The sequence below is a fragment of the Pongo abelii genome, chromosome 6, assembly GCF_028885655.2.
Source record: "Pongo abelii isolate AG06213 chromosome 6, NHGRI_mPonAbe1-v2.0_pri, whole genome shotgun sequence".
Taxonomy (NCBI): Eukaryota; Metazoa; Chordata; class Mammalia; order Primates; family Hominidae; genus Pongo; species Pongo abelii.
Window position 1 is genome coordinate 105,221,279 of NC_071991.2, and position 25,507 is coordinate 105,246,785.

The following is a 25,507-nucleotide window of genomic DNA, read 5'->3' on the forward strand; positions in this document are numbered from 1 at the left end:
GGCCAGGGGCAGGGAACAGCTGTACCTTTGCAGTGTCATCGTGCAGAAAGCTGTGCAGGGGCCCCGCTGGCTCATCACCTTTTAGTTAAGAGATGTCCAAATGGTAATCCACTTTCAGCTTGGCCACTAGATATCAAGAAAGACCCCTTCCAGGGAAGCTTCACAATACCTTGGTATAAACATGAAGCACCTGCTACCAGCACCAGGGAGCGGCCTGGTGATGCCGGGCTCCTTGCTTTGCTGCCACACCGTGTGGTATTCCTCTCCCTGCAGGTCCACCAGACTGACTGGTCTGAGGCACACCAGAGGGCGAGTGACCCTGGATCTATAGGAGCTATGGAATTCCAGCCTTGTCTTCTCAGCCTCCTTTTTTCTGTCTCATGGTGCCTTAAAGAAGACTTTTGGGATGGAAGAAATGAGCTGATATGATTTGAGATATTTAGTCCTAACTCTTCTCTACCTAATCAGACAATTTAGGGTTACAAGAGGACCTAACTTGTCTTCCTGGTATTACTACTCTGTACCCCCAAAGCAGGCCTTTTACAGTTGATCCTCCCCACAAAAATGTAATTTAAAAGGGGAGTGTTATTATGTTATGAGTGTATTTTCAAAGCTGTTAAGATGACTCAATTTACAAGTTTCCCTCAGAGGCACTGCATACTCTGGTACTATGGTCTGAATATTTGTGTCCCTCCAAAATTCATGTTGAAACCTAACTCCAAGGTTAAGAAGTGGGGTCTCTGGGAGATGATTAGGAAATGAGGGTTTCCCCCTCGTGAATGGGACTGGTGCTATTCTAAAGGTCTTGAGGGAGCCCGTATGCTCCTTCTACCATGTGAGGACACATAGCAGCATCTGTGAGGAACAGGCCATCACCAGACACCAAATCTGCTGGTGCTTTGATCTTGGACTTTCCAGCCTCCAGAACTGTGAGCAATACATTTCTGTTGTTTATAAATTACCCAGTCTAAGGCATTTTGTTATAGCAGCAGGAATGGACTAAGACAGCTGGTTTGGAAGGACAGCAAGCTGAGCAAATCAAGAAGAAAACTCAGCCTCATTATTTAATCCTCCCTTGCTTATGTCATCCACCCACATCTCAATTTTCCTTGCATAGGATTGCACTCTGGCTGCCAAGCTTGAGGGTTTATCCCCCCGGCCCCCCTGTTTTCCCTGCTGAACAGTTAGATGGATGGTTCCTTCCACTTGTCAGTTTCACTGAGTCTAGATCTCAGGGGCACTTTTAACCTTGCATAAATAAACACAAAAACTCTGAGCTGCAAAACATGGTGCAAAAGTATCAAGCATGTATCATCATTTATTGTCATTTTGTATGCATTCCTGAGAAAATCATACATTGTACCAGCTAATTTGTTTTTTATTTTTTGTAGAAACAGGATTTTGCCATGTTGCCCAGGCTGGTCTCTAACTCCTGTACTCAAGAAATCTGCCCACCTTAGCCTCTGAAAGTGCTGGGATTACAGGCTCACATGAGCCACCATGCCTGGCCACCATAAAACCTTTTTAGTTCTGGGCTTTCTTCTACTTTTGCCTCTCAGTTTTCACTCATATTCCCCTGAGAGTAGCAAGAGCTTCCTGAAACACAACTACAAAGTACTCTCTGCCATTTCTCTGGATACTGATCCTGGTTAAAATTGGGAATGGAAATACCCAAACCCTATTTGCTGGCCTCTAGCATCTGTTTTCTCCCAGGAATACACTTCCTTTTACAGTGAACACAGGCTGCCTGTTTCAAAGTATCTGACAGCTACTGCACTATGAGACACAAGTGAACTTCCAAAAAATATTCATGGAGCAGGCTGCGATGACTCATTCACCCTGCAGTTGTCAGACCTTGATGGTAAGAAACAGGGACTTGTGCCACTTTAAATCTGCCAGCAGTTTTTTGGAACCATCTTAGGGGAAGTGTGTGTGTTACTTTGGGAAAGTCAATTCGGCAGACCTTTTGGTTATGTAAATGTAGAACCAATATTGGATTCTGACTTGGAGGCAGTCAAAGCCAATCTGTCCTGTATCATAAGCCTGAGGGCTATCTTTATTGTGAGTAAAGAATATCTTTGCAGGTAATCATGTTATTGACTGGGAGAGCGAACCTAAGGCTGGGTTTGATGCTGAAACTGACTTTCTCTGTCTTGGTGTCTAAGAGGAGGTCTGAACTCCAAGAAGGAAAAAATGTTGAAAGATGCTCCTCTTGGCAGTAGCTGGTGGTGGGTGGGGTGGAGGAAGAGGAGAGTCTAGTGGGTTCTCCGTTCATGGCCATGGCTTAGGAATTAAGGAGCAGTGAGGTGCAACATCAATTTAAAGATTTTTTCTTTGCTATAATTCCCTTGACTCTCCCCAAGCCTTTAGCCAAGTTTTGTAAAGCTGGCCTTTGCTATGATTTAGCAGATTAATGGGAGGGACTGAAGCCACACGCTGGGCAGCATAGTGGTAGCTTGGAGAAATTGGCTAATGAAGTGCAAGGAGTGGAGCGGTGGAGCAAGGAGGCTGCTGAATGGGGCAACAGGCTGCCCAGGTGCTGCTCAAGGATAATATCAGCAGCTCTCAGGGAGGGAGCACTAGTCAAAGGTAAAGCATCCTGCATATTATCAGGGTCAGAGGATGTGTTCTTCTTTGGGTATCAAACGGGACGGTGACCTTGGAAGACAGTGGGAACACCTGGGCTATACTTGCTATACTTATAACTGAAAACTCTTTAAATTAAGACAGCTGGGTTTCTTATGCTTGTCATATCCATTGGCTCTATGCCGAGTCTCCCCACTTATCTCCTCTAGCGCCTGTGACATTTCCACAAATCACTTGATGTTTTGCACAAAGAAGATCATCTAAACTTTTAAGTGATATTTATTTCTGACCCTGTCATTCTTCCCATTATCCATGTAAAAAACAGACGAAATATTGCCAAGTACCAGTCGTCACATACCATTATGTTAACAGCATAAACTATTCACATTCATAATAAATATCTAATGGTAATAAAACGCAAAGGTAATTTAGTGCCTGTGTTTAACATACATGTGGCTTCCTTCCTTAACCTGAGTTATATTTTATCACCATTTATTCACTGTTGGGATGTATATATGCTCTGAAAATATACTGCAATTAGAACCAGTCAAGGCAACTTACTTTCTATTGGGACTCCATTTGTTAACCAGCTAATTCTGGGTTTGGGGTTGCCATTAGCTCTGCAGATCAAGGTCCCATCCTCTCCTGGGGACAGCACAAGATTTTGAGGGGCTGTGATCCAGTATGGAGCCGCTTTATAGGAGGAAGAAAAAAGACCAAAAATCTGAATCAAATAAGCATTTTAGCAAAAGAACAGATTGAACTATTTTAATAATACAAGCAAGTACTTCACACTAAATTAGTCTAATTTTTTTTTGAGCGAATAGATTTATAAACAATGCTTCAAAGAACATTTAAGATTTTCAAAAGAATGTTTAAAGAGACTCACTGACATGTATGTATTATTTCTAGCCCTGTTTGATACAAATTTCATTTTCTCATTTTACATTAAAATTAATCAGACATCAAAGACATGACAGATTTAACTAAGCATACAGAGACAATTACAGGTACAGGTAGGGCTAAGAAACACAAATTTAAATTCTGGACCAGGCACGGTGGCTCATGCCTGTAATCCCAACACTTTGGGAAGCCAAGGTGGCTGGATCACTTGAGGTCAGGAGTTGGAAACCAGCCTGGCCAACATGGTAAAACCCTGTCGCTATTAAAAATACAAAAAAAAAATTAGCCAGGTGTGGTGGTGGGCACCTGTAATCCCATCTACTTGGGAGGCAAAGGCAGGAGAATTGCTTGAACCTGGGAGGCGGAGGTTGCAGTGAGCCAAGATAGCGCTATTACACTCCAGCCTGGGCAACAGAGCGATTCTCCAACTCAAAATAATAAATAAATAAATAAAATAAATTCTGAGCCCTGTAGAATATATACAATTATATAATTAGGAAGCAACTTAAAAACATCATTTTTGAAAAATTGCAAAGGTATTACAGAGTGTTTTCATACCTCCTTCCCTCGGCTTCCTCTAATGTTAACATCTTATGTGACCATGGTCTAGTGACCTAACGAAAAGTTAACATTGGTACTTAACTAAACTATACATTCTGTTAGGATTTCCGTTTTTGCATTAATGTCTTGTTTCTGTCCCAGGATCCTGTCCTAGACACCGTATTTACTTGTAACGTCTTTTGCATTTACTTGTCATAGTCTCCAATCTGACAATTTCTTGGTCTTTCCTTGTCTTTTGTGACCTTGACACTTCTGAAGAGTCTGGTCAGTTATTTCGTAGACTGTCTTACAGCTTAGGTTTGTCTGATGTTTTCTCACGATTACCCTGAGGTTTTGGGCTTTTGAGAATATCCCAAAGGTAATGAACCCTTCTACTTGTACCATATGAGGGAATATATGATATCAAACATGACTTATTATTGTTGATGTTAACATTCATCACTTAAGACAGTGTCTGCCAGGTTTCTGTACTCCAAAGTTACTATTTCCCTGGATTCCATACTCTGTTCATTAGTGTCCAGCATACATTCAAGAAGAGGGAAAGTAAGCTCCATCTTCTAAAGAAAGGAGTAATAAAGTATTTGTGGACACACTAAAACTTCCCCAGTAATTAATTTCTGCGGGATAGAAACACTTTGAAGCTATGCAAATACCCTGTTTCTCCTTAAAGTTTCACCCACTAATTTTAGCATTCATTGTTTGATCTTGCCTGCTGTAGTTATTACTGTGGGATTCTAATACTGACTTTTCTATTTCCTTCATTCTTCCTATATTCATTAACTGGGATTCTTCCATGAGGAAGATTTGAACAAGTAAATTTTTAACCTGATTTAGATGCACTACAAATAGCAGTGAGAAGAGAGTCAAGGTACCATGAATGTTGACATAAATTTACATTTATCATTATTAAAAATATAATGAAAACCACATTTAATTAAAGTTTCAGGGTCTCTCATGAAGGCAAGAAGAATGGATTTTAAACAATATACCTTTAACTCTAACAGAAATGGTATGGTGGATGGCTCCTAATGCGTTTTTTGCTACACATTGGTAATTTCCAGAGTCTGCTTCTGAAACATGAATGATCTGCAAGGTTTTCTCAAAGTTCTTATAAACTGTCCTGTTTTTGGGTAGCATTCCATCTTCTTTTGCCCAGTAAATAATTGGGGTAGGCCTGATAGGATAAATAAATAATGATATTACAAAAAAGAAATCCACCTATGACTACTTTTGAGGATGAATTTTCATGCAACTTTGTAACAAATCTTTATTAAAAAATCATAAGAAATAAATAGATATTTTAATTAGTACCACACTTTTATAAATAATGCTCACAGTTTTACATTTTCACATAATCAGAATTATACTAATTGATGGCACACCATAAACTTTGATGTCAGTGATACAGTATGAATGCCAGCATGAGTTGCTTTACTGATGGGGCCTAATTATTTTTTTCAACGTTGTGACTAATGAGAAACTCTTGGAAATTTTTACATGAAGCTACTATGTTAATCAAAAGAATTACCATTATATTAATGATACTGAATTATAATTTTTCATCAGCTGGAATTAAAAACGTACAGAGAAAAACTCATAAACATATCTATGACCATAAACCTTTGTATACATTTCCGTATCAAATGGAAGAACTTTCCTATTTTACAGCAGTCTATCTGATGATGTTAACTAAGTAATTAGGGAAAGAGCTTTTTTTCCTTAGTTTCATTATTAGTGACATTTAAAAATATTATTACACTAATTAAGAATAGATCAAACTTAGGTATTACTCATACCATTTGTCACCCAACTGATTTTTTTTTTTTTTTTTTTTTTGAGATGGAGTCTTGCTCTGTCACCCAGGCTGGAGTGCAGTGGCATGATCTCAGCTCACTGCAAGCTCCGCCTCCTGGGTTCACGCCATTCTCCTGCCTCAGCCTCCCAAGTAGCTGGGACTACAGGTGCCTGCCACCACACCGAGCTAATTTTTTGTATTTTTAGTAGAGACGGGGTTTCATTGTTTTAGTCAGTATGGTCTCGATCTCCTGATCTCGTGATCCATCTGCCTCAGCCTCCCAAGTGCTGGGATTACAGGTGTGAGCCACCACGCCTGGTCCCAACTGTGTTTTTTATTGTCATGGAATATGGAGACAGATGAAAAGTCAGAATATAGGCTTGGAGTTAGAAGATCTTTAGAATTCCAACCCTGTCCCTGGATTTCTGATCTTTTTGAGGCTTAGTTTCCTTAGTTGCCTTAATAGGGATAATAATGCTTGACTTGAACTAATGACTTTAGAAAGTTTTCATGAAGGTAAAATAAAAATCCATTCAACACAAAAATTTCCTAAGCACTGAACTATACACCAAGCACTGAGCTATGTGTTGGGAAGATGATGAAGAAAGTATGGTCCAGGCCCTCAGGAAGATAACAATATTTGTCAATAGAAATGCAAGTGACTCTGAATAAGAACAGCTCAGCCCAGAAGCGATCATCATGGCAGATGGGAGGCTGAACTAGATTGCAGCTCTAATGCGGATGGACAGAGCAGCATGTGGAGGCTCGCATTGTGAATTTTAGCTCCAGAATGACTGCAAGAACAAACCTGCTGAAAGGACTCACAGACTCTCTGAAGGAATTGGACTGCTCCTGCAGGACCCAGGAGATATCCTAAATACTGTGAGTGCCCAAACTGCAGAAGTGAAAAACTGAAGGTTTGGTTTGTGGGAGAAGTTTCTGACTTTACCTGGAGCTGAGTCAATTTAGAGAGCTGAGTGAAATACAGGGGTAGAGGAAGCAGCAGGAAAGGCCCTGGGAGCTCGCTGGGTCCCCAAGCAGGCCATTCCTGCCTGGCACCACAGAGATCCTTCAGGAGGGCAGCCAGAGGTGTGGGGAAAATGCCACAGGGAGAAGGAAGTCTCCAGCTGAACTTTATAACAATTTGAACCAGGCGAGAAACCTCCTGGCCAGAACTCGGGAAAGGGCGTGAATCCAGTGTGCAGACTCCATAGGCTGGGGAAGAACTAAGCCCTTTTCTTTTACAGCTGGGAAGTGGATAGTCTGGGCAAGTTCTCAAGTCCTGCTCACCTACTGCCTGGAAACAGACTTGGGGCTGTTAGGGTAGGCACTGTGGGAGTGAGACTGGCCTTTTGGTTTGCGTGGGAGCTGGGTGAGGCCTGTGACTGCTGGATTTCCCTTGCTTCCCCGACAACCTGCATGACTCAGCAGAGGGACAACTTGCATGACTCAGCAGAGGCAGCCATAATCCTCCTAGGTACACAACTCCATTGATCTGGGAACCTCACCCCCTCCCCGACAGCAGCGACAGCAAGACCCACCCAAAGAGAGTCTGAGCTCAGACACGCCTAGCCCTACCCCCACCTGATGGGCCTTTTCTACCAACTCTGGTAGCTGAAGACAAAGGGCATATAATCTTAGGAGTTCTAGGGCTCCACTCACCACCAGTTCCTCTCCATACTACCAGACTACCAGAACTGATACTCTCTGGAAAGCACCTGGCAGGAGGCCAACCAGCACAAAAATAGAACATTAAACCAACAAAGCTAAGAACCCTCACAGAGTCCATTTCAACCCCCTGCCACCTCCACCGGAACAGGTGCTGGCATCTATGGTGGAGAGGCCGATGGTTCACATTACAGGACTCTGTGCAAACAACTCCGGTAGCAGCCTGGAGATGGGTAGACTTTCCAGGTGGCTAGACCCAGAAGAGAGATAACAATCACTGCAGCTTGGCTCACAGGAAGCCACATCCATAGGAAAAAGGGGAGAGTACTACATCAAGGGAAAACCCCATGGGACAAAAGAATCTGAACAACAGACTTCAACCCTAGACCTTCCCTCTGACAGAATCTACCCAAATGACAAGGAACCAGAAAACCAACTCTGGTAATATGACTAAACAAGGCTTTTTAACACCCACCAAAGAATCACACTAGCTCCAGCAATGGATCCAAACCAAGAAGAAATCCCTGATTTACCTGAAAAAGAATTCAGGAGGTTAGTTATTAAGCTTATCAGAGAGGTACCAGAGAAAGGCAAAGCCCAATGTAAGGAAATCCAAAAAACAATACAAGAAGCAAAGGGAGAAACAGTCAAGGAAATAGACACTATAAAGAAAAAACAATCAAAACTTCAGGAAACATTGGACACACTTATAGAAATGCAAAATGCTCTGAAAAATCTCAGCAATAGAACTGAACAAGTAGAAGAGAGAAATTAAGAGCTTGAAGACAAAGTCTTTCAATGAACCCAGTCCAACAAATACAAAGAGAAAAGAATAGGAAAATATGAACAAAGCCTCCAAGAAGTCTGGGATTATGTTAAATGACCAAACCTAAGAATACTCAGTGTTCCTGAGGAATAAGAGAAATCTAAAAGTTGGGAAAACATATTTGGAGGAATAATCGAGGAAAACTTTTCTGGCCTTGCTAGGGACCTAGACATTCAAATACAGGAAGCACAAAGAACACCTGAAAAACTCGTCTCAAAAAGATGTCTAGGCACATTGTCATCAGGTTATCCAAAGTTAAGATGAAGGAAATAATCTTAAGAGCTGTGAGACAAAAACACAAGGTAACCTATAAAGGAACACCTATCAGATTAACAGCAGAGTTCTCAGCAGAAATCCTACAAGCTAGAAGGGATTGGGGCCCTATCTTCAGCCTCCACAAACAAAACAATTATCAGTCAAGAATTTTGTATCCAGCGAAACTAAGCATCATATTTGAAGGAAAGATACAGTCTTTTTCAGACAAACAAATGCTGAGAGAATTTGCCATTACCAAACCACCACTACAAGAACTGCTAAAAGGAGTTCTAAATCTTAAAACAAATCCTGGAAACACATCAAAACAGAACCTTTTTAAAGCATAAATCACACAGGACCTATAAAACGAAAATATAATTTAAAAAGCAAAAACAAAAAATAAAAAACCGAAGGTACACAGGCAACAAATAGCACAATGAAGGCAAGGGTATCTCACATCTCAATACTAACATTGAATGTAAATGGCCTAAGTGCTCCACTTAAAAGATACAGAACTGCAGAATGGATAAGAACTCACCACCAACTATCTGCTGCCTTCAGGAGACTCAACTAACACATAAGGACTCACATAAACTTAAAGAGTGGAAAAAGGCATTTCATGCAAATGGACACCAAAAGCAAGCAGGGGTAGCTATTTTGTAACAGACAAAACAAACTTTAAAGCAACAGCAGTTAAAAGAGACAAAGAGGGACATTATATAATGGTAAAAGGCCTTGTCGAACAGGAAAATATCACAATCCTAAACATATATACACCTAACAATGGAGCTCCTAAATTTATAAAACAATTACTAATAGTCCTGAGAGTTTTTAGCATGAAGGGCTGTTGAATTTTGTCGAAGGCCTTTTCTGCATCTATTAAGATGATCATGTGGTTTTTGTCATTGGTTCTCTTTATGTGATGGATTATGTTTATTGATTTGCATATGTTGAACCAGCCTTGCATCCCAAGGATGAAGCTGAGTTGATGGTGGTGGATAAGCTTTTTGATGTGCTGCTGGATTCAGTTTGCCAGTATTTTATTGAGGATTTTTGCATGAATGTTCATCAGGGATATTGGCCTGAAATTTTCTTCTTTGGTTGTGTCTCTGCCAGGTTTTGGTATCAGGATGACGCTGGCCTCACAAAATGAGTTAGGGAGGATACCCTCTTTTTCTATTGTTTGGAATAGCTTCAGAAGGAATGGTACCAGCTCCTTTTTGTACCTCTGGTAGAATTCAGCTGTAAATCCATCTGGGCTTTTTTTGGTTGGTAGGCTATTAATTACTGCCTCAATTTCAGAACTTCTTATTGGTCTATTCAGGGATTTGACTTCTTCCTAGTTTAGTCCTGGGAGGGTGAATGTGTCCAGGAATTTATCCATCTCATCTAGATTTTCTAGTTTATTTGCGTAGAGGTGTTTATAGTATTCTCTGGTGGTAGTTTGTATGTTTCTGGGATCAGTGGTGATATCCCTTTTATCATTTTTTATTGTGTCTATTTGATTCTTCTCTCTTTTCTTCTTTATTAGTCTGGCTAGTGGTCTATTTTGTTAATCTTTTCAAAAAACCAGCTCCTGGATTTATTGATTTTTTGAAGGGTTTTTCATGTCTCTATCGCCTTTAGTTCTGCTCTGATCTTAGTTATTTCTTGTTTTCTACTAGCTTTTGAATTTGTTTGCTGTTGCTTCTCTAGTTCTTTTAATTGTGATGTTAGGGTGTCAAATTTAGATCTTTCTCACTTTGTCCTGTAGACATTAGTGTATAAATTTCCCTCTAAACACTGCTTTAGCTGTGTCCCAGAGATCCTGGTACGTTGTGTCTTTGTTCTCATTGGTTTCAAAGAACTTATTTATTTCTGCCTTAATTTCGTTATTTACCCAGTAGTCATTCAGGAGCAGGTTGATCAGTTTCCATGTAGTTGTGTGGTTGTGAATGAGTTTCTCAATCATGAGTTCTAATTTGATTGCAGTGTGGTCTGACAGACTGTTATGATTTCTGTTGTTTTGCATTTGGTGAGGAGTGTTTTACTTCCAATTATGTGGTCAATTTTAGAATAAGTGTGATGTGATGCTGGAAAGAATGTATATTCTGTTGATTTGGGGTGGAGAGTTCTGTAGATGTCTATCAGGTCTGCTTGGGCCAGAGCTGAGTTCAAGTCCTAAATATCCTTGTTAATTTTCCGTCTTGTTGATCTGTCTAATATTGATAGTGGGGTGTTAAAGTCTCCCACTATTTTTTTTTTTTTTTTGAGATGGAGTCTCGCTCTGTCGCCCAGGCTGGAGTGCAGTGGCATGATCTCAGCTCACTGCAAGCTCCACCTCCCGGGTTCACGCCATTCTCCTGCCCCAGCCTCCCGAGTAGCTGGGACTACAGGTGCCCGCCACCACGCTTGGCTAATTTTTTGTATTTTTTTAGTAGAGACGGGGTTTCACCATGTTAGCCAGGATGGTCTTGATTTCCTGACCTCATGATCCACCCGCCTCAGCCTCCCAAAGTGCTGGGATTACAGGCGTGAGCCACCGCGCCTGGCCATCTCCCACTATTTTTGTGTGGGAGTCTAAGTCTCTTTGTACGTCTCTAAGAACTTGCTTTATGAATCTGGGTGCTTCTGTATTAGGTCCATATATTTTTAGGATAGTTAGCTCTTCTTGTTGCATTGATCCCTTTACCATTATGTAATACCCCTGTCTTCTTTGATCTTTGTTGGTTTAAAGTCTGTTTTATCAGAGACTACAACTGCAACCCCTGCCTTTTTTTTTTTTTGCTTTCCATTTGTTTGGTAAATATTCCTCCATCCCTTTATTTTGAGCCTATGTGTGTATTTGCACATGAGGTTGGTCTCCTGAATACAGCACACTGATGGGTCTTGATTCTTTATCCAATTTGCTAGTCTGCGTCTTTTGATTTGGGCATTTAGCCCTTTACATTTAAGGTTAATATGGTTATGTGCGAATTTGATCCTGTCATTATGATGCTAGCTGGTTATTTTGCCCGTTAGTTGATGCAGTTTCTTCATAGTGTCGATGGTGTTTACAATTTGGTATGTTTTTGCAGTGGCTGGTTCTGGTTTTTCCTTTCCATATTTAGTGCTTCCTTCAGGAGACCTTGTAAGGCAGGCCTGGTGGTGACAAAACCCCTCAGCATTTGCTTGTCTGTAAAGGATTTTTATTTCTCCTTCACTTATGAAGCTTAGTTTGGCTGGATATGAAATTCTGGGTTGAAAATTCTTTTCTTTAAGAATGTTGAATATTGGCCCCCACTTTCTTCTGGCTTGTAGGGTTTCTGCTGAAAGATCCGCTGTTAGTCTGATGTGCTTTCCTTTGTGGAGAACCCAACCTTTCTCTCTGGTTGCCCTTAACATTTTTTCCTTCATTGCAACCTTGGTGAATTTGATGATTATGTGTCTTGGGGTTGCTCTTCTTGAGGAGTATCTTTGTGGTGTTCTCTGTATTTCCTGAATTTGAATGTTGGCCTCTCTTGCTAGGTTGGGGAAGTTCTCCTGGATAATATCCTGAAAAGTGTTTTCCAGCTTGGTTCCATTCTCCCTGTCACTTTCAGGTACACCAATCAAACGTAGGTTTGGTCTTTTCACATAGTCCCATATTTCTTGGAGGCTTCGTTCATTCTTTTTCGTTCTTTTTTCTCTAATCTTGTCTTCACACTTTATTTCATTAAGTTGATCTTCTATCTCTGTTATCCTTTCTTCCACTTGTTTGATTCAGCTATTGATACTTGTGTATGCTTCACGAAGTTCTCGTGCTGTGTTTTTCAGCTCCATCAGGTCATTTATGTTCTTCTCTAAACTGGTTATTCTAGTTAGCAATTCCTCTAACCTTTTTTCAAGGTTCTTAGCTTCCTTGCATTGGGTTAGAACAAGCTCCTTTAGCTCGGAGGAGTTTACTATTACCCACCTTCTGAAGCCTACTTCTGTCAATTCGTCAAACTCATTCTCTGTCCAGTTTTGTTCCCTTGCTGGTGAGTAGTTGTGATCCTTTGGAGGAGAAGAGGCATTCTCGTTTTTGGAACTTTCAGCCCTTTTGTACTGGTTTTTCCTCATCTTTGTGGATTTATCTACCTTTGGTCTTTGATGTTGGTGACCCCTTCATATGGGTTTTTTGTGTGGACGTCCTTTTTGTTGATGGTGATGCTATTTCTTTCTGTTTGTTAGTTTTTGTTCTAACAGTCAGGGCCCTCTGCTGCAGGTCTGCTGGAGTTTGCTGGAGGTCCACTCCAGACCCTGTTTGCTTGGGTATCACCAGTGAAGGCTGCAGAATAGCAAAGGTTGCTGCCTGTTCCCTCCTCTGGATGCTTCATCTCAGAAGGGCACCTGCCAGATGTCAGCCAGAGCTCTCCTGTATGAGGTGCCAGTCAACCCCTGCTGGGAGGTATCTCCCAGTCAGGAGGCACAGGGGTCAGGGACCCACTTGAGGAGGCAGTCTCTCCCTTAGCAGAGCTCTAGCAGATCTGCTGGGAGATCTGCTGCTCTTTTCAGAGCCAGCAGCAGGAATGTTTAAATCTGCTGAAGCTGCACCCACAGCTGCCCCTTCCCCCAGGTGCTCTGTCCCAGAGAGATGGAAGTTTGATCTATAAGCCCTTAACTGGGGCTGCTGCCTTTCTTTCAGCAATGCCCTGCCCAGAAAGGAAGAATCTAGAGAGGCAGTCTGGCTACAGAGGCTTTGCTGAGCTGTGGTAGGCTCTGCCCAGTTCAAACTTCCTGGCGGGTTTGTTTACACTGTGAAGGGGAAACCACCTACTCAAGCCTCAGTAATGGCAGACACCCATCCCCCACCAAGTTAGAGCATCACAGGTGGACTTCAGACTGCAGTGTTGGCAGCGAGAATTTCAAGTCAGTGGATCTTAGCTTGCTGGGCTTCATGGGGGTGGGATCCACTGAGCTAGATCACTTGGCTCCCTGGCTTCAGCTCCCTTTCCAAGGGAGTGAATGGTTCTGTCTCACTGGCGTTCCAGGCACCACTGGAGTATGAAAAAAAACTCCTGCAGCTAGCTCGGTGTCTGCCCAAATGGTCGCCCAGTTTTTTACTTGAAACCCAGTGCCCTGGTGGTGTAGGCACCCCAGGGAATCTCCTGGTCTGCGGGTTGCAAAGACCGTGGGCAAAGCATAGTATCTGGGCCAGAATGCACTGTTCCTCATGGCACAGTCCCTCACGGCTTCCCTTGGCTGGGTGGGGGGGGGGGAGTTCCCTGACCCCTTGCACTTCCTGAGTGAGGTGATGCCCCCACCCTGCTTCGGCTCGCCCTCTGTGGGCTGCATCCATTGTCTAACCAGTCCCAGTGAGATGAACCAGGTACCTCAGCTGGGAATGCAGAAATCACCCACCTTCTGCATTGATCTCGCTGGGAGCTGCAGATTGGAGCTGTTCCTATTCAGCCATCTTTCTAGCCACCCAGAATACACATTCTATTCAACAGCACGTGGAACTTTCTTGAAGATGGACCATATGATAGGCCACAAAATGAGCCTCAATAAATTAAAGAAAATTGAAATTATATCAAGCATTCTCTCAGACCACAGTGGAATAAAAGTGGAAATCAACTCCAAAAGGAACCTTCAAAGCCATGCAAAAACATGGAAATTAAATAACCTGCTCCTGAATAATCATTGTTAGAAAACGAAATCAAGATGGAAATTTAAAAATTCTTCGAACTGAACGACAATAGTGACACAACCTATCAAAACCTCTGGGATACAGCAGAGGTGGTGCTAAGAGGAAAGTTCATAGCCCTAAACGCCTACATCAAAAAGACTGAAAGGGCACAAACTGACATTCTAAGGTCACACCTCAAGGAACTAGAGAAACAAGAACAAACCAAACCCAAACCCAGCAGAAGAAAGGAAATAAGATCACAGCAGAACGAAATGAAATTGAAACAAACAAACAAAAAATACAAAAGATAAATGAAACAAAAAGCTGGTTCTTTGAAAAGATAAATACAATTGATAGACCATTAGCAAGATTAACCAAGAAAAGAAGGAAGAAAATCCAAATAACCTCATCAAGAAATGAAACGGGAGATATTACAACTGACATCACCAAAATACGAAAGCTCACTCAAGGCTGCTATGAACACCTTTACACACATAAACTAGAAAACCTAAAAGAGACAGATAAATTCCTGGAAAAATACAACCCTCCTAGCTTAAATCAGGAAAAATTATGTACCTTAAACAGACCAATAATAAGCAGCAAGATCGAAATAGTAATTAAAAAATGACCAAAAAAAGTCCGTGACCACATGGATTCACAGCAGAATTCTACCAGACATTCAAAGGAGAATTGGTACCAATCCTTTTGACACTATTCCACAAGATAGAGAAAGAGAGAACCCTCCCCAATTCATTCTATGAAGCCAGCATCACCCTAATACCAAAACCAGGAAAGGACATAACCAAAAAAGAAACTACGGACTGATATCCCTGATGAACATAGATGCTAAAATCCTTAACAAAATACTAGGTAACTGAATCCAGCAACATATCAAAAAGATAATCCACCATGATCAAGTGGGTTGTATACTAGGGATGCAGGGATGGTTTAACATACACAAGTCAATAAATGTGATACACCACATAAACAGAATTAAAAACAAAAATCACATGATCATCTCAATAGATGCAGAAAAAGTATCTGATAAAATCCAGCATCCCTTTATTATTAAAACTTTCAGCAAAATCAGCGTACAATGAACATACCTCAGTGTAATAAAAGCCATCTATGTCAAACCCACAGCCAACATAATACTGAGTGGGGAAAAGTTGAAAGCATTCCCTCTGAGAAATGGAATAAGACAAGAATGCCCACTCTTACCACTCCTCTTCAACATAGTACTGGAAGTCCTAGCCAGAGCAATCAGACAAGAGAAAGAAATAAAGGGTATCCAGATTGGTAAAGAGGAAGTCAAACTGTCACTGTTTGCTGATGATATGATCATTTACCTTGAAAACCCTAAAGACTTCTCCAGAAAGGCCCCAGAACTGATAAAAGAATTCAGCAAAGTTTCCAGATACAAGAATAATGTATACACATCAGTAGCTCTTCTATACACCAACAGCAACCAAGTGGAGAGTCAAATCAAGAACTCAACCCCCTTTATAATAACTGCCAAAAAAAAAAAAACCTTAGGAATATACCTAACCAAGGAGGCAAAAGACCTCTACAAGGAAAACTACAAAACACTAGAGCAAGAAATCACAGATGACACAAATGAAAACACACCCCATGCTCATGGAAGGGTAGAATCAATATTGTGAAAATGACACACTGCCAAAAGCAATCTACAAATTCAATGCAATCCCCATCAAAATACCACCATTATTCTTTACAGAATTAGAAAAAAAATTCTAAAATTCATATGGAACCAAAGAAGAGCCCACATAGCCAAAGCAAGACCAAGCAAAAAGAACAAATCTGGAGGCTTCACACTACCTGATTTCAAACTATACTATAAGGCCATGGTCACCAAAACAGCTTGATACTGGTATAAAAATATGCACATAGACCAGTGGAACAGAATAGAGAACCCAGAGATAAACCCAAATATTTACAGCCAACTGATCTTCAACAAAGCAAACAAAAACATAAAGTGGGGAAAGGACACCCTTTTCAACAACTGGTGTTGGGATAATTGGCTAGCCACATGTAGGAGAATGAAACTGGATCTTCACCTCTCACCTTATATAAAAATCAACTCAAGATGAATTAAGAACTTAAATCTAAGACCTGAAATTATAAAAATTCTAGAAAATATCATAGGAAAACCCCTTCTAGACATTGGATTAGGCAAGGAATTCATGAACAAGAACCTGAAAGCAAATGCAATAAAAACAAAGATAAATAGCTGAGACTTAATTAAATTAAAGAGCTTTTGCATGGCAAAAACAACAGTCAGCAAAGTAAACAGATAACCCACAGAGTGGGAGGAAATCTTCACAATCTATACATCTGACAAAGGACTAATATCCAGAATCTACAACAAACTCAAACAAATCAGCAAGAAAAAAACAGACAATCCCATCAAAAAGTGGGCTAAGGACATGAATAGACAATTTTCAAAAGAAGATACACAAATGGCCAACAAACATGAAAAAATGCTCAACATCACTAATGATCAGGGAAATGCAAATCAAAACCGCAATGTGATACCACCTTACTCCTGCAAGAATGGTCATAACCAAAAAATAAAAAAAACAGGAGATGTTGGCATGGATACGGTTATCAGGGAACATTTCTACAGTGCTGGCGGGAATGTAAACTAGTACAGCCACTATGGAAAACAGTGTGGAGATTCCTTAAAGAACCAAAAGTAGAATTGCCATTTGATCCAGCAATCCCACCACTGGGTATCTACCCAGAGGAAAAGAAGTCATTATACAGAAAAGATATTTGTACACACACGTTTATAGCATCACAGTTTGCAACTGCAAAATCAGGGAACCAACCCAAATGCCCATCAATCAACAAGTGGATAAAGAAACTGTGGTATATATATATGTGATGGAATACTACTCAGCCATAAAAAGGAATGAATTAATGGCATTTGCAGTGACCTGGAGGAGAATGGAGACTATATTCTAAGTGAAGTAACTCAGGAATGGAAAACCAAACACTGTATGTTCTCACTGATATGTGGGAGCTAAGCTATGAGGACACAAAGGCATAAGAATAATACAATGGACTTTGGGGACTTCGGGGGAAGGGTGGGAGGGTGTTGAGGGATAAAAGACTACAAATAGGGTGCAGTGTATATTGTTCGGGTGGTGGGTGCACCAAAATCTCACAAATCACCACTAAATAACTTACTCCACTAAATAACTTACTCATGTAACCAAACACTACCTGTACCCCAATAACCTATGGAAAATAAAAAATAATTAAAAAAAGCTTAGCCCAGTCATCACATGGAACCATGAGAAATAATAAATTATGGTTCAAGCAAAAAAAAAAAAAAAAAGAAATGCAAGTGGGATTAATTGATTATAATATTGGTTTGGCTTGTTTGGTTAAGTAAGAAATAAACTGAGTGTATGTATCTGATGAAATAGCTTCTAGAATTAAAACATGCTGTAAGTATAAAAATAAGTAGATTTTGAAAATCTATATACATGTGGAATCTGATAACATACTGATATTTTCTTATAGTCAGACTAATCTGCATCTCAGATGATATGAAGGTAAGAAGGAGATGGAGATGGAAGCATAGTTTCATAGTTTGAAATTATGAAAAAGCCATGAATTGTTTTGGAGGCCAGCTACTGTATGGAGCCATTGTCAGGAATTAGAAATATTTTGATTCTATAAGTCTGATGGTTGGTTCGTAAGTGATAGAGTCCCAATCTTGGTTTTACAACACTCCAAAGTTTTAAAAATTCTTTTGGGAGTATTGTGAAATTTCCAAATACCAACCATATTTTAGTTTTTTATGAAATATATCATTTGTGGGAAAATAAGTCATTAAACTGTGAGAATAGGTACCTTCTGCTCCCAAAGGTTGGAGGCTGGCAGACTATGCCACTCTCTTACACTATAACGATGGAAACTGGGAGAAGTTTTTTTTCTTAATTCTAGCAGAAGATAGAGGGTTTTGACATATCTTTAAAAGGGGGTTTTGCTAGTTTTCCGTAGCTTGAGGAGCTGAGTAATGCATAGTGTGATTTCCTGCCTCGGCCAGCGGAGGCCTCCACGTGCCTCCTGAAGTCAAGTTTTCCTGGATTCAGGAAGGAATGTAAGACCAATGAGTTGCCTGTCAAGGACAGCAGGGATCACATGTGAGGGCAGCATGTTTCTGAGATTCTATTCCAGGTTTTCAGCAGATGCGCCCATACCAATGGTGTTTGCTCTGTGTCAGGCAGAAGACAGGGACTATATAGAAATTCCTTGCAACACAGAGCTAACATCACAGCTGCTTTTGTATCTGGGCAAGGCCTCCCTGCAACTCCTGTCAAAGGCGCGTCAGTTCTGGGGTAGCTTCAATTTTGAAGTGTGCACAGATAAGTTATTTCCAAGAATCTAGGCTTGGCCTTGTGACCTGCCAATAGGAAGTAGGTGAAGGGACAGTGTGCTAGTTCTGAGGCTAGGATTTAAGAGGCAGGCCCTGTGCATGTTGTCTGTTGCTAGGAGAATAAGCCAGGACAAGACTGCAAGAGAGATGTTAGCAACTTATGGCCATCAACTCAGATGCCCCAGTTAACAGCCAGTAGACCCCAAGAGCAGTGGACCCACTGCTGAGCCACCTAACAGACGCATGAGCATGCTTAACTGAAATTAGCTGAACCTTGCTGGTTGGAGGACAACTGCTCTGTAGACCTCTTGACAAGTGATCAGTAATCAATAGCTATTATTTTTAAGCCACTAAATTTGAGGTGGCTAGTTACAAACTAGCAAAATAATATACTCTAATTATAATCATAGCAGTCACAAGGTGATTACTGATACTTATTTTAAGATAATCCTACTACATTAACAAAATATTTTAACAATAATATGAGACCTAATATTTCAACAATCATAAGGTGATTACTGAGACTTATTTCAATATGATTACTATTACATTAACAAAACATTTTAACAATAATATGAGATTCATATGCCTACTTTGGAAATAATTACCAAATTTTTCTTGATGCTTGGTAGAATTAGTAGAAGACAATGACTCCTCCTATGATATTATTAACCCCTCTCTACCAACCTACTATATTTTTATAAGAAATGTACTTCAGGACAGAAAGTGTTAACTCACAGTCCTTCTGCAATGCACTCCAGTGAAAGCACATTTCCTCTTAATTCCTCTTTGTTACTTGCATTGCCTTCTGGAGTTAAAAATGTTGGTGGCCTCTCTCTACTTGATTTAGCTGCAAACAAGAAAATCAGTATGCATTACAACTTATAAATATGTATTTCTATAAACACTTCATTGTCAAAAAAGCTGTCTAAAATTCCAGTCCCTTTTTAAGCTATTTAACATTAATTGTGAAATTTGTTAAGCTACACATACACACTCTCTGCGTTGTAAGTAGTCATCACTTACTCAGTTACCCAGGAACAGAAACAATTTTGGTTGCATAAGCGCTAATAATAAGGACTGTTTTCCTTTTGTATATTCCCTTAATTTGGGTTAGGTTTTTACAAATTTTCTGTGGGTTAGAAAATTTTCAAAATGTTGACATGGAGAGGGAAATCATGTTATCGAACTACATTTCCCTTAGGATTAGTGCTTAGGTCGAAGCAAAAATTAACTGTCTATCTTCTGAAAGATGTTAGGTTTTTATAAAGATATGGTTATAGAACGGGTATTCTGGTTTACAGTGGGGACAACTTTATAGCCAATACCACTGATTAATCATATTAAGATCCTCAAACTGCAAGGCTTATGGAAAACAAAAGTAGAGAGTTACTGACAGAGGTCTTGCAAATATTATGCCACAAATTAAGAATAATGGTGGAGTTAAATAAATGGAAATCATTTTCCTCAATAAAAAATAAAGAGGGTCCAAGTCAAAGATCTGAGGGATAGTTATACAGGTCATCTTCTTTTTTATGGAGGCCTTTCCAAAACATAGCCTTATCTTCTAAAGGTTTCTTAGAAAAACTTGGAGCAGAAATTACATCATCTTAAGGTTTTATAGCCCTTGAAGGTTTTCAACTCTTTAATGCATTATCTACTTGATGCTTATAAAAATTTAATGAAAAGGTAATATACTACGAATTATTCTCATTTCTCAGAAGAAAAAATTCAATGCCAGAAGAGGTATTACTTGAGAAAAATTAGTTTTCCTAAGAATTTAGAGACTGTAGGGGGCAAACTTACTCCTCTAAAATCACTTTGGGAATGGTCTTGGGGCCCATATTTTTCAGGAGTATATTCAAATAAAATAACAGAAAGCAGCAGTTGTGGAGTGTCTATCTTGGTCACTGATGAGAACTTAATGTTTTTTACTTATATCTCAAGGGTGAAAAATTAATACAGCAGAAATTCTGCCTTACGGATAATTAAGAGGATCCTTTATCCAAAACCCATTATTTTCATTCATAGACTCTACTTGAGAACATTTCCCTTAAGGGAATCAAATTCATTTCTATCTAAAATAATGAAGGTAAATGCTCTACTTTTAAAAAGATTACTTCCATTGAAGACAGTGACTTGCTTTTAAACAAAACAGAGAGAGAAATCTTATTGCTAATTATATTGATAATGTCACATGAAAACAAATGACAAGTGTGATGATTTACTATGAAATCCACTTAATGTTAGTTGCTAAAAGCTTTGATGAGTCACTATTCTAGCAAGTTAATGCACCCTGCCAACTCTTACTTAGTTCACAGAAAAGTTAGGAACAGAACAAAACATGGAAAACATAATTCTGAACGTACGTGAAAGGTTTTTCCAAATCAGTGAAATGGTTCTTCACACGCAAACAGTTACAACAGGTTTCATTATTACACATACATCATGGAAAATGCTCTAGTGGCATGCTTCAAAGTTTATAGGTAAATTTCATAAGAAACATACATTTATACTCGTGGTATTAAACATATAACTAGAAATCTCATAAAGAAATAAGGTTAAATAGCCATGGAGGTGAAGTTAGTGAACTAAATTCTACAATGAAGGAGAGAATATCAGTTACAATCACCATAACTCACCACCATAAAACTCAGTGTCACTCAAATTAGCAGCTATAGTGTCATTCAATTCATCCACTGAAATAAACAGAATATTATGAAGAGGGCACAAAAGTAGGGGAGAAGGGTCAAAAAGTATTGGGCAATAAAAGCAAACGTATGCAGCTATCCTGACCGAGTGCTGTTTCTATCAAGTAAAAACAGTGCTTTACATTGTACATGACTAACTCATTAATTTACTCAGCCACCCCCAACCAGGAATATGCAGACATTTAACTTAAGCTGCAGGACTGCCAATAAGAGGCACTGTGGAGCATAAAGCACACACAAATGCTCAGAACACCAGGTGGTTCAGAAGGTTATCACGGAACCAGTCATGACAATAAAAGCAAGAAATGTAAAATCCAGTATTTAGGGTATGCACAATCTTTATAACATATATGCCAACACTTTAGTGAGCATTCATGGGTGGTTTCCTGATAATGAACCTGTTTACTTCAAAGTCAGTAGTATATAATAGTTTCTATATTTTGCACATATTTGTAAATGTCATTGAAGGGGAGATGTGGGAAGCTGAACTCTTACCTGAAATCACCTTCACAGAAATAGGTTGCTTCTGCTGTATGGTTTGAGTATGATTAAATCTGGCATAACAGATATAGTCTTCGCGGGTGTCCTCTGGGAGGACATTGGAAAAATAAAGGTCCCCATTCAGACCTTGAGAAACTCTCTCACTTTGTGGAAGTCTTTGAAAGGCTGGAGAAAGGCAGCGAGATATCCGGATTATTCCATCATAAAGTGGCTAGCCTCCAAATTAGCAAGATAAATGTATCTACTAACAGGTCTGTGAACTTCATTTGAATATATTTTTTCTCTGTATAGCTCTTTGGGTAAAAGCAAATAACTGTAAAAAAATATATATAACACACTAAAACTCTAACTCTACTTCCCTGACAGTAACTTCTCTGGGGTGGGGACAGAGGTGAGATTAGAGTTATACAGTGAAATCTTTTATTGAGCAAATGTAAACAAAATACGTTTTACAAAAAGTTGGCGTGACTTTTCCTAATATCTAAATGAGTCCCTAACTGTTAAGTACACATACACATGTATCTTAGAAAATCATTAAGGAAGCTTCTAAAATTGTTAACATGGGTTGCATCTACACACAACGTTTGGAAACTAAATACTTGGAGAGCGTCTAACGGTGAGCTGGGTCCTGTGCTAGGCACTGGGCATGCCAGAGTCCCAGCCCTGTCTGAGGTCATCATCCAGTTGAAGAATCAGGCAGCAAATGGCCAGCTGACAGTAACTGGGTGCAATGATGACACTATTTATTTAATGCTGCAACCTGCCCCTCACAAGCCTCCTAAGCCCAGTTCCTCCACCTCCTCTACAATTCTTTTCTGAATTACTTATCACCTTCTGGCATATTACATATTTACTCATCATACGTATGACTTATTGCCTGTTTCCTGCACTAGAATTTAAGCTCCAGGACAGTGAACACTTTCATCTGTTTTGTCCACTGGAACAGTGCCTGGCCCTTCACGGGGCTCCTTTAAATGTGCACTGAAGGATTAAGTGAGTAACCATCAGCACTCTGACTTTCCAGTGTCAAGCATAATAATTTATTAGTACTTCCCCTTAGGTCCAGTTAAGGAACTATCTTGCCTTAGGCAGGAGGATTTTCTTTATCTTTTATGGACACACAATAAACTGTACATATTTGTGGGGTACAATGTGATATTTCAATATACATATACATTGTGTAATGATCAAATCATGGTAATTAGCATATCCATCACCTTAGACAGTTACAATTTCTTTGTTGTGAAAACGTTCAAAATCCTCTCTTCCAGCTATTTGAAATATGCAATGCATTACTGTTAGCCACAGTCACTCTACTGTGCAATAGTATCAGAACTTATTTAGAGGGAAGATTTTCTAAGTGGATGAAGGATGCAGGGAGGTGGAACGACTGATCTGTGTGTGAGTTCACACTTAGCCAGCTAATGGACTCCTGAAGCTCCTGACTTAGTCCACAGAGCCTTAACTGTAAGAGTTCTTCAGTTCTGTGAGGTGACAGAACTGAAAAAAGTTGCACATCCCAGTGGCCTCAGGCCACTATGTCTCCTGGCAGGGTTTTTCCAGTGTGAGTCAAGCAGTTCTGCTCCTCCTATAGCAGATGCTTGATCTAACATTTCACGAAATGCAAAATTATGGTTAAAAGTCTGGAGCTCCCTCAGGCAGGAAAAGGCAGGATAATGTGGAGGCAGAGCTTCAAAGAAAGAACATCGGTTCATCATGTTAATCAAATTATTGGTCAAGATGGGGGTTTGGCTGGTGGTTGCAAATTTATGGTTTTAAGCCATTAGTTCCCAGGAAAAGGGCTGTTTTAACAATAACTCAAGCTGGGCTTGGTGGCTAATGTCTGTAATCTCAGCATTTTGGGAGGCCAAGGTGGGTGGATCTCCTGAGGTCAGGAGTTCAAGACCAGTATGGCCAACACGGCAAAACCCTGTCTCTACTAAAAATATGAAAATTAGCCAGGTGTGGTGGTGTGCACCTGTAATCCCAGCTACTCGGGAGGCTGAGGCAGGAGAATCACCTGAACCCGGGAGGCGGAGGCTGCAGTGAGCTGAGATTGTGCCACTGCACTCCAGCCTGGGTGACAGAGCGAGACTCCATCTATTAAAAAAAAAAAAAAAAAAAAAAAAAAAACCTGAGAAGATTTAGGTACATTTTGTTTAACAAAGAGTTAAAGACAAAAACATTTCTTGTCCTCTGTTTCTCCTGCTGTAATAATAAAATAATAAATTGAAGGGTGTTGGCAGACCAAATGTTAGGAAATGGGACTTCATGAGGGTGGTGGCATTTTGCATTGCACTTGAAAAAAAATGTATGCAGATAGGAATAACTTAATGTCATCTTGCAAGAAGTATGCTATATAGATCTAATTTTTTTCTCACATTGCAGGTGCAATTCCATTTGAAATGTCAGATGCTTCACCAACAGCCTAGAATGCATGTGAGTGGAAAAATTAGTTATGTATTCAGATGACTCTGAGACTTTACATGTGATATGTCTCTTTATTAAGCAAAAAGGTCATTATTTCTGAATAAGAACCAAGTACCAAATACTGAGCCCTATTTTGGCAGTGGCATTTGGAGAGCGTTATTCTTAAAGCCATAAATTACTTATTTACATTTGGCTTACTACTTATTTTTGCAAAATCTGTAAAAGACTAGATTTATTTAGCTATATATTTGTTTTTTATTTCTTTGTGTTACTTTACTTTCTCTGAGTGCTTTCATATAAGGAGAGCCAAAATGCATTCCAGAACTTAAAGTAAAATTTTAAAAAAATTAAATTAAAAAATTAAAAATGCAGATTAAATGTTAGAGGCAAATTTTCTCTTTAGTAATGTATATGTCTTGTGAGTGCACAATCAGGTCACTGAAAATAGAATGTATTTCCTACAGATACTTTTAATTCATTCCCACCATTCCACCTAAAAGACTATTAACAGGGTTACCAGGAACCTCCAAGGTGTCAAATTCAGTAGTCATTTTTTAGTTCTCATATTATCTGATCCTTCAGCAGCATTTGAAACAGCTGATTATTGTGTCTTTCAAAAACAATTTCTAAAATTATTATCATTATTTATTTTAGGGATGGTGTCTCACTCTGATGCTGAGGCTGAACTACAGTGATGTGATTGCAGCTCACTGCAGCCTTGAACTCCTGAGCTGAAGCAGTCCTCCCATCCCAGCCTCTCAATTAGCTGGGATTACAGTGTCAGCCACCCTGCCTGGTTATCCCATCTTTTTGACACACATTCTTCACCTTGTCCCTGGGGACACCACTCTCTTTGTTCCTTTTTTCCTTCAGTGACTGCTTCTTCTCATCTGCTTTGCTGATTTCTCCGTGAGTTCTTCACCTCTGGAGGGCTCCTGGTCTCAGTCTCCCAGACTCTGCTTTCCTGCTTCCCAGATCCTCTCATCTAGCCCAGACCTCTAGGCAGGACTTACGCACTAAGGTTTCAAACACTGCTGATCATAGCCTGGAATCCTCCTTCTGACCTAGGTATCTCTGACTCTTGCTGGTGTCTTGCCATGAAATATCTTACAGGCCTCTCACATCCCAAACTCTGGTTTCTTAGTCTCCAAGTAGAACCATGTGCTCCCTCTAAGGTAACATGCTGACCTATTAGCACAGGAAATTTTGGAGGGTGGAAGAGGCAGAGCAACAAACATGCCCTTGAGGACAG

The 25,507-nt window shown here is 40.0% G+C and overlaps 1 protein-coding gene across 44 annotated transcripts in view; it reads right to left on the reverse strand.

Annotated features, from left to right (window-relative positions):
• The window catches only part of NRCAM (neuronal cell adhesion molecule), a 314,284-nt gene that overhangs the window by 62,732 nt on the left and 226,045 nt on the right, over nucleotides 1–25,507 (reverse strand). For 29 of the 44 annotated variants that reach the window (XM_002818345.6, XM_054559675.2, XM_063726131.1 and 26 more), the window contains 5 exons: nucleotides 21,820–21,990; nucleotides 21,256–21,312; nucleotides 19,352–19,463; nucleotides 5,040–5,224; nucleotides 3,148–3,279 (listed from right to left, as the gene is read on the reverse strand). In XM_002818345.6, coding sequence (XP_002818391.1) covers nucleotides 3,148–3,279; nucleotides 5,040–5,224; nucleotides 19,352–19,463; nucleotides 21,256–21,312; nucleotides 21,820–21,990 — 657 coding nt within the window. The remainder of the gene's footprint in view (nucleotides 1–3,147; nucleotides 3,280–5,039; nucleotides 5,225–19,351; nucleotides 19,464–21,255; nucleotides 21,313–21,819; nucleotides 21,991–25,507) is intronic. The other 15 variants (XM_063726137.1, XM_063726124.1, XM_063726136.1 and 12 more) reach the window with 1 other exon arrangement.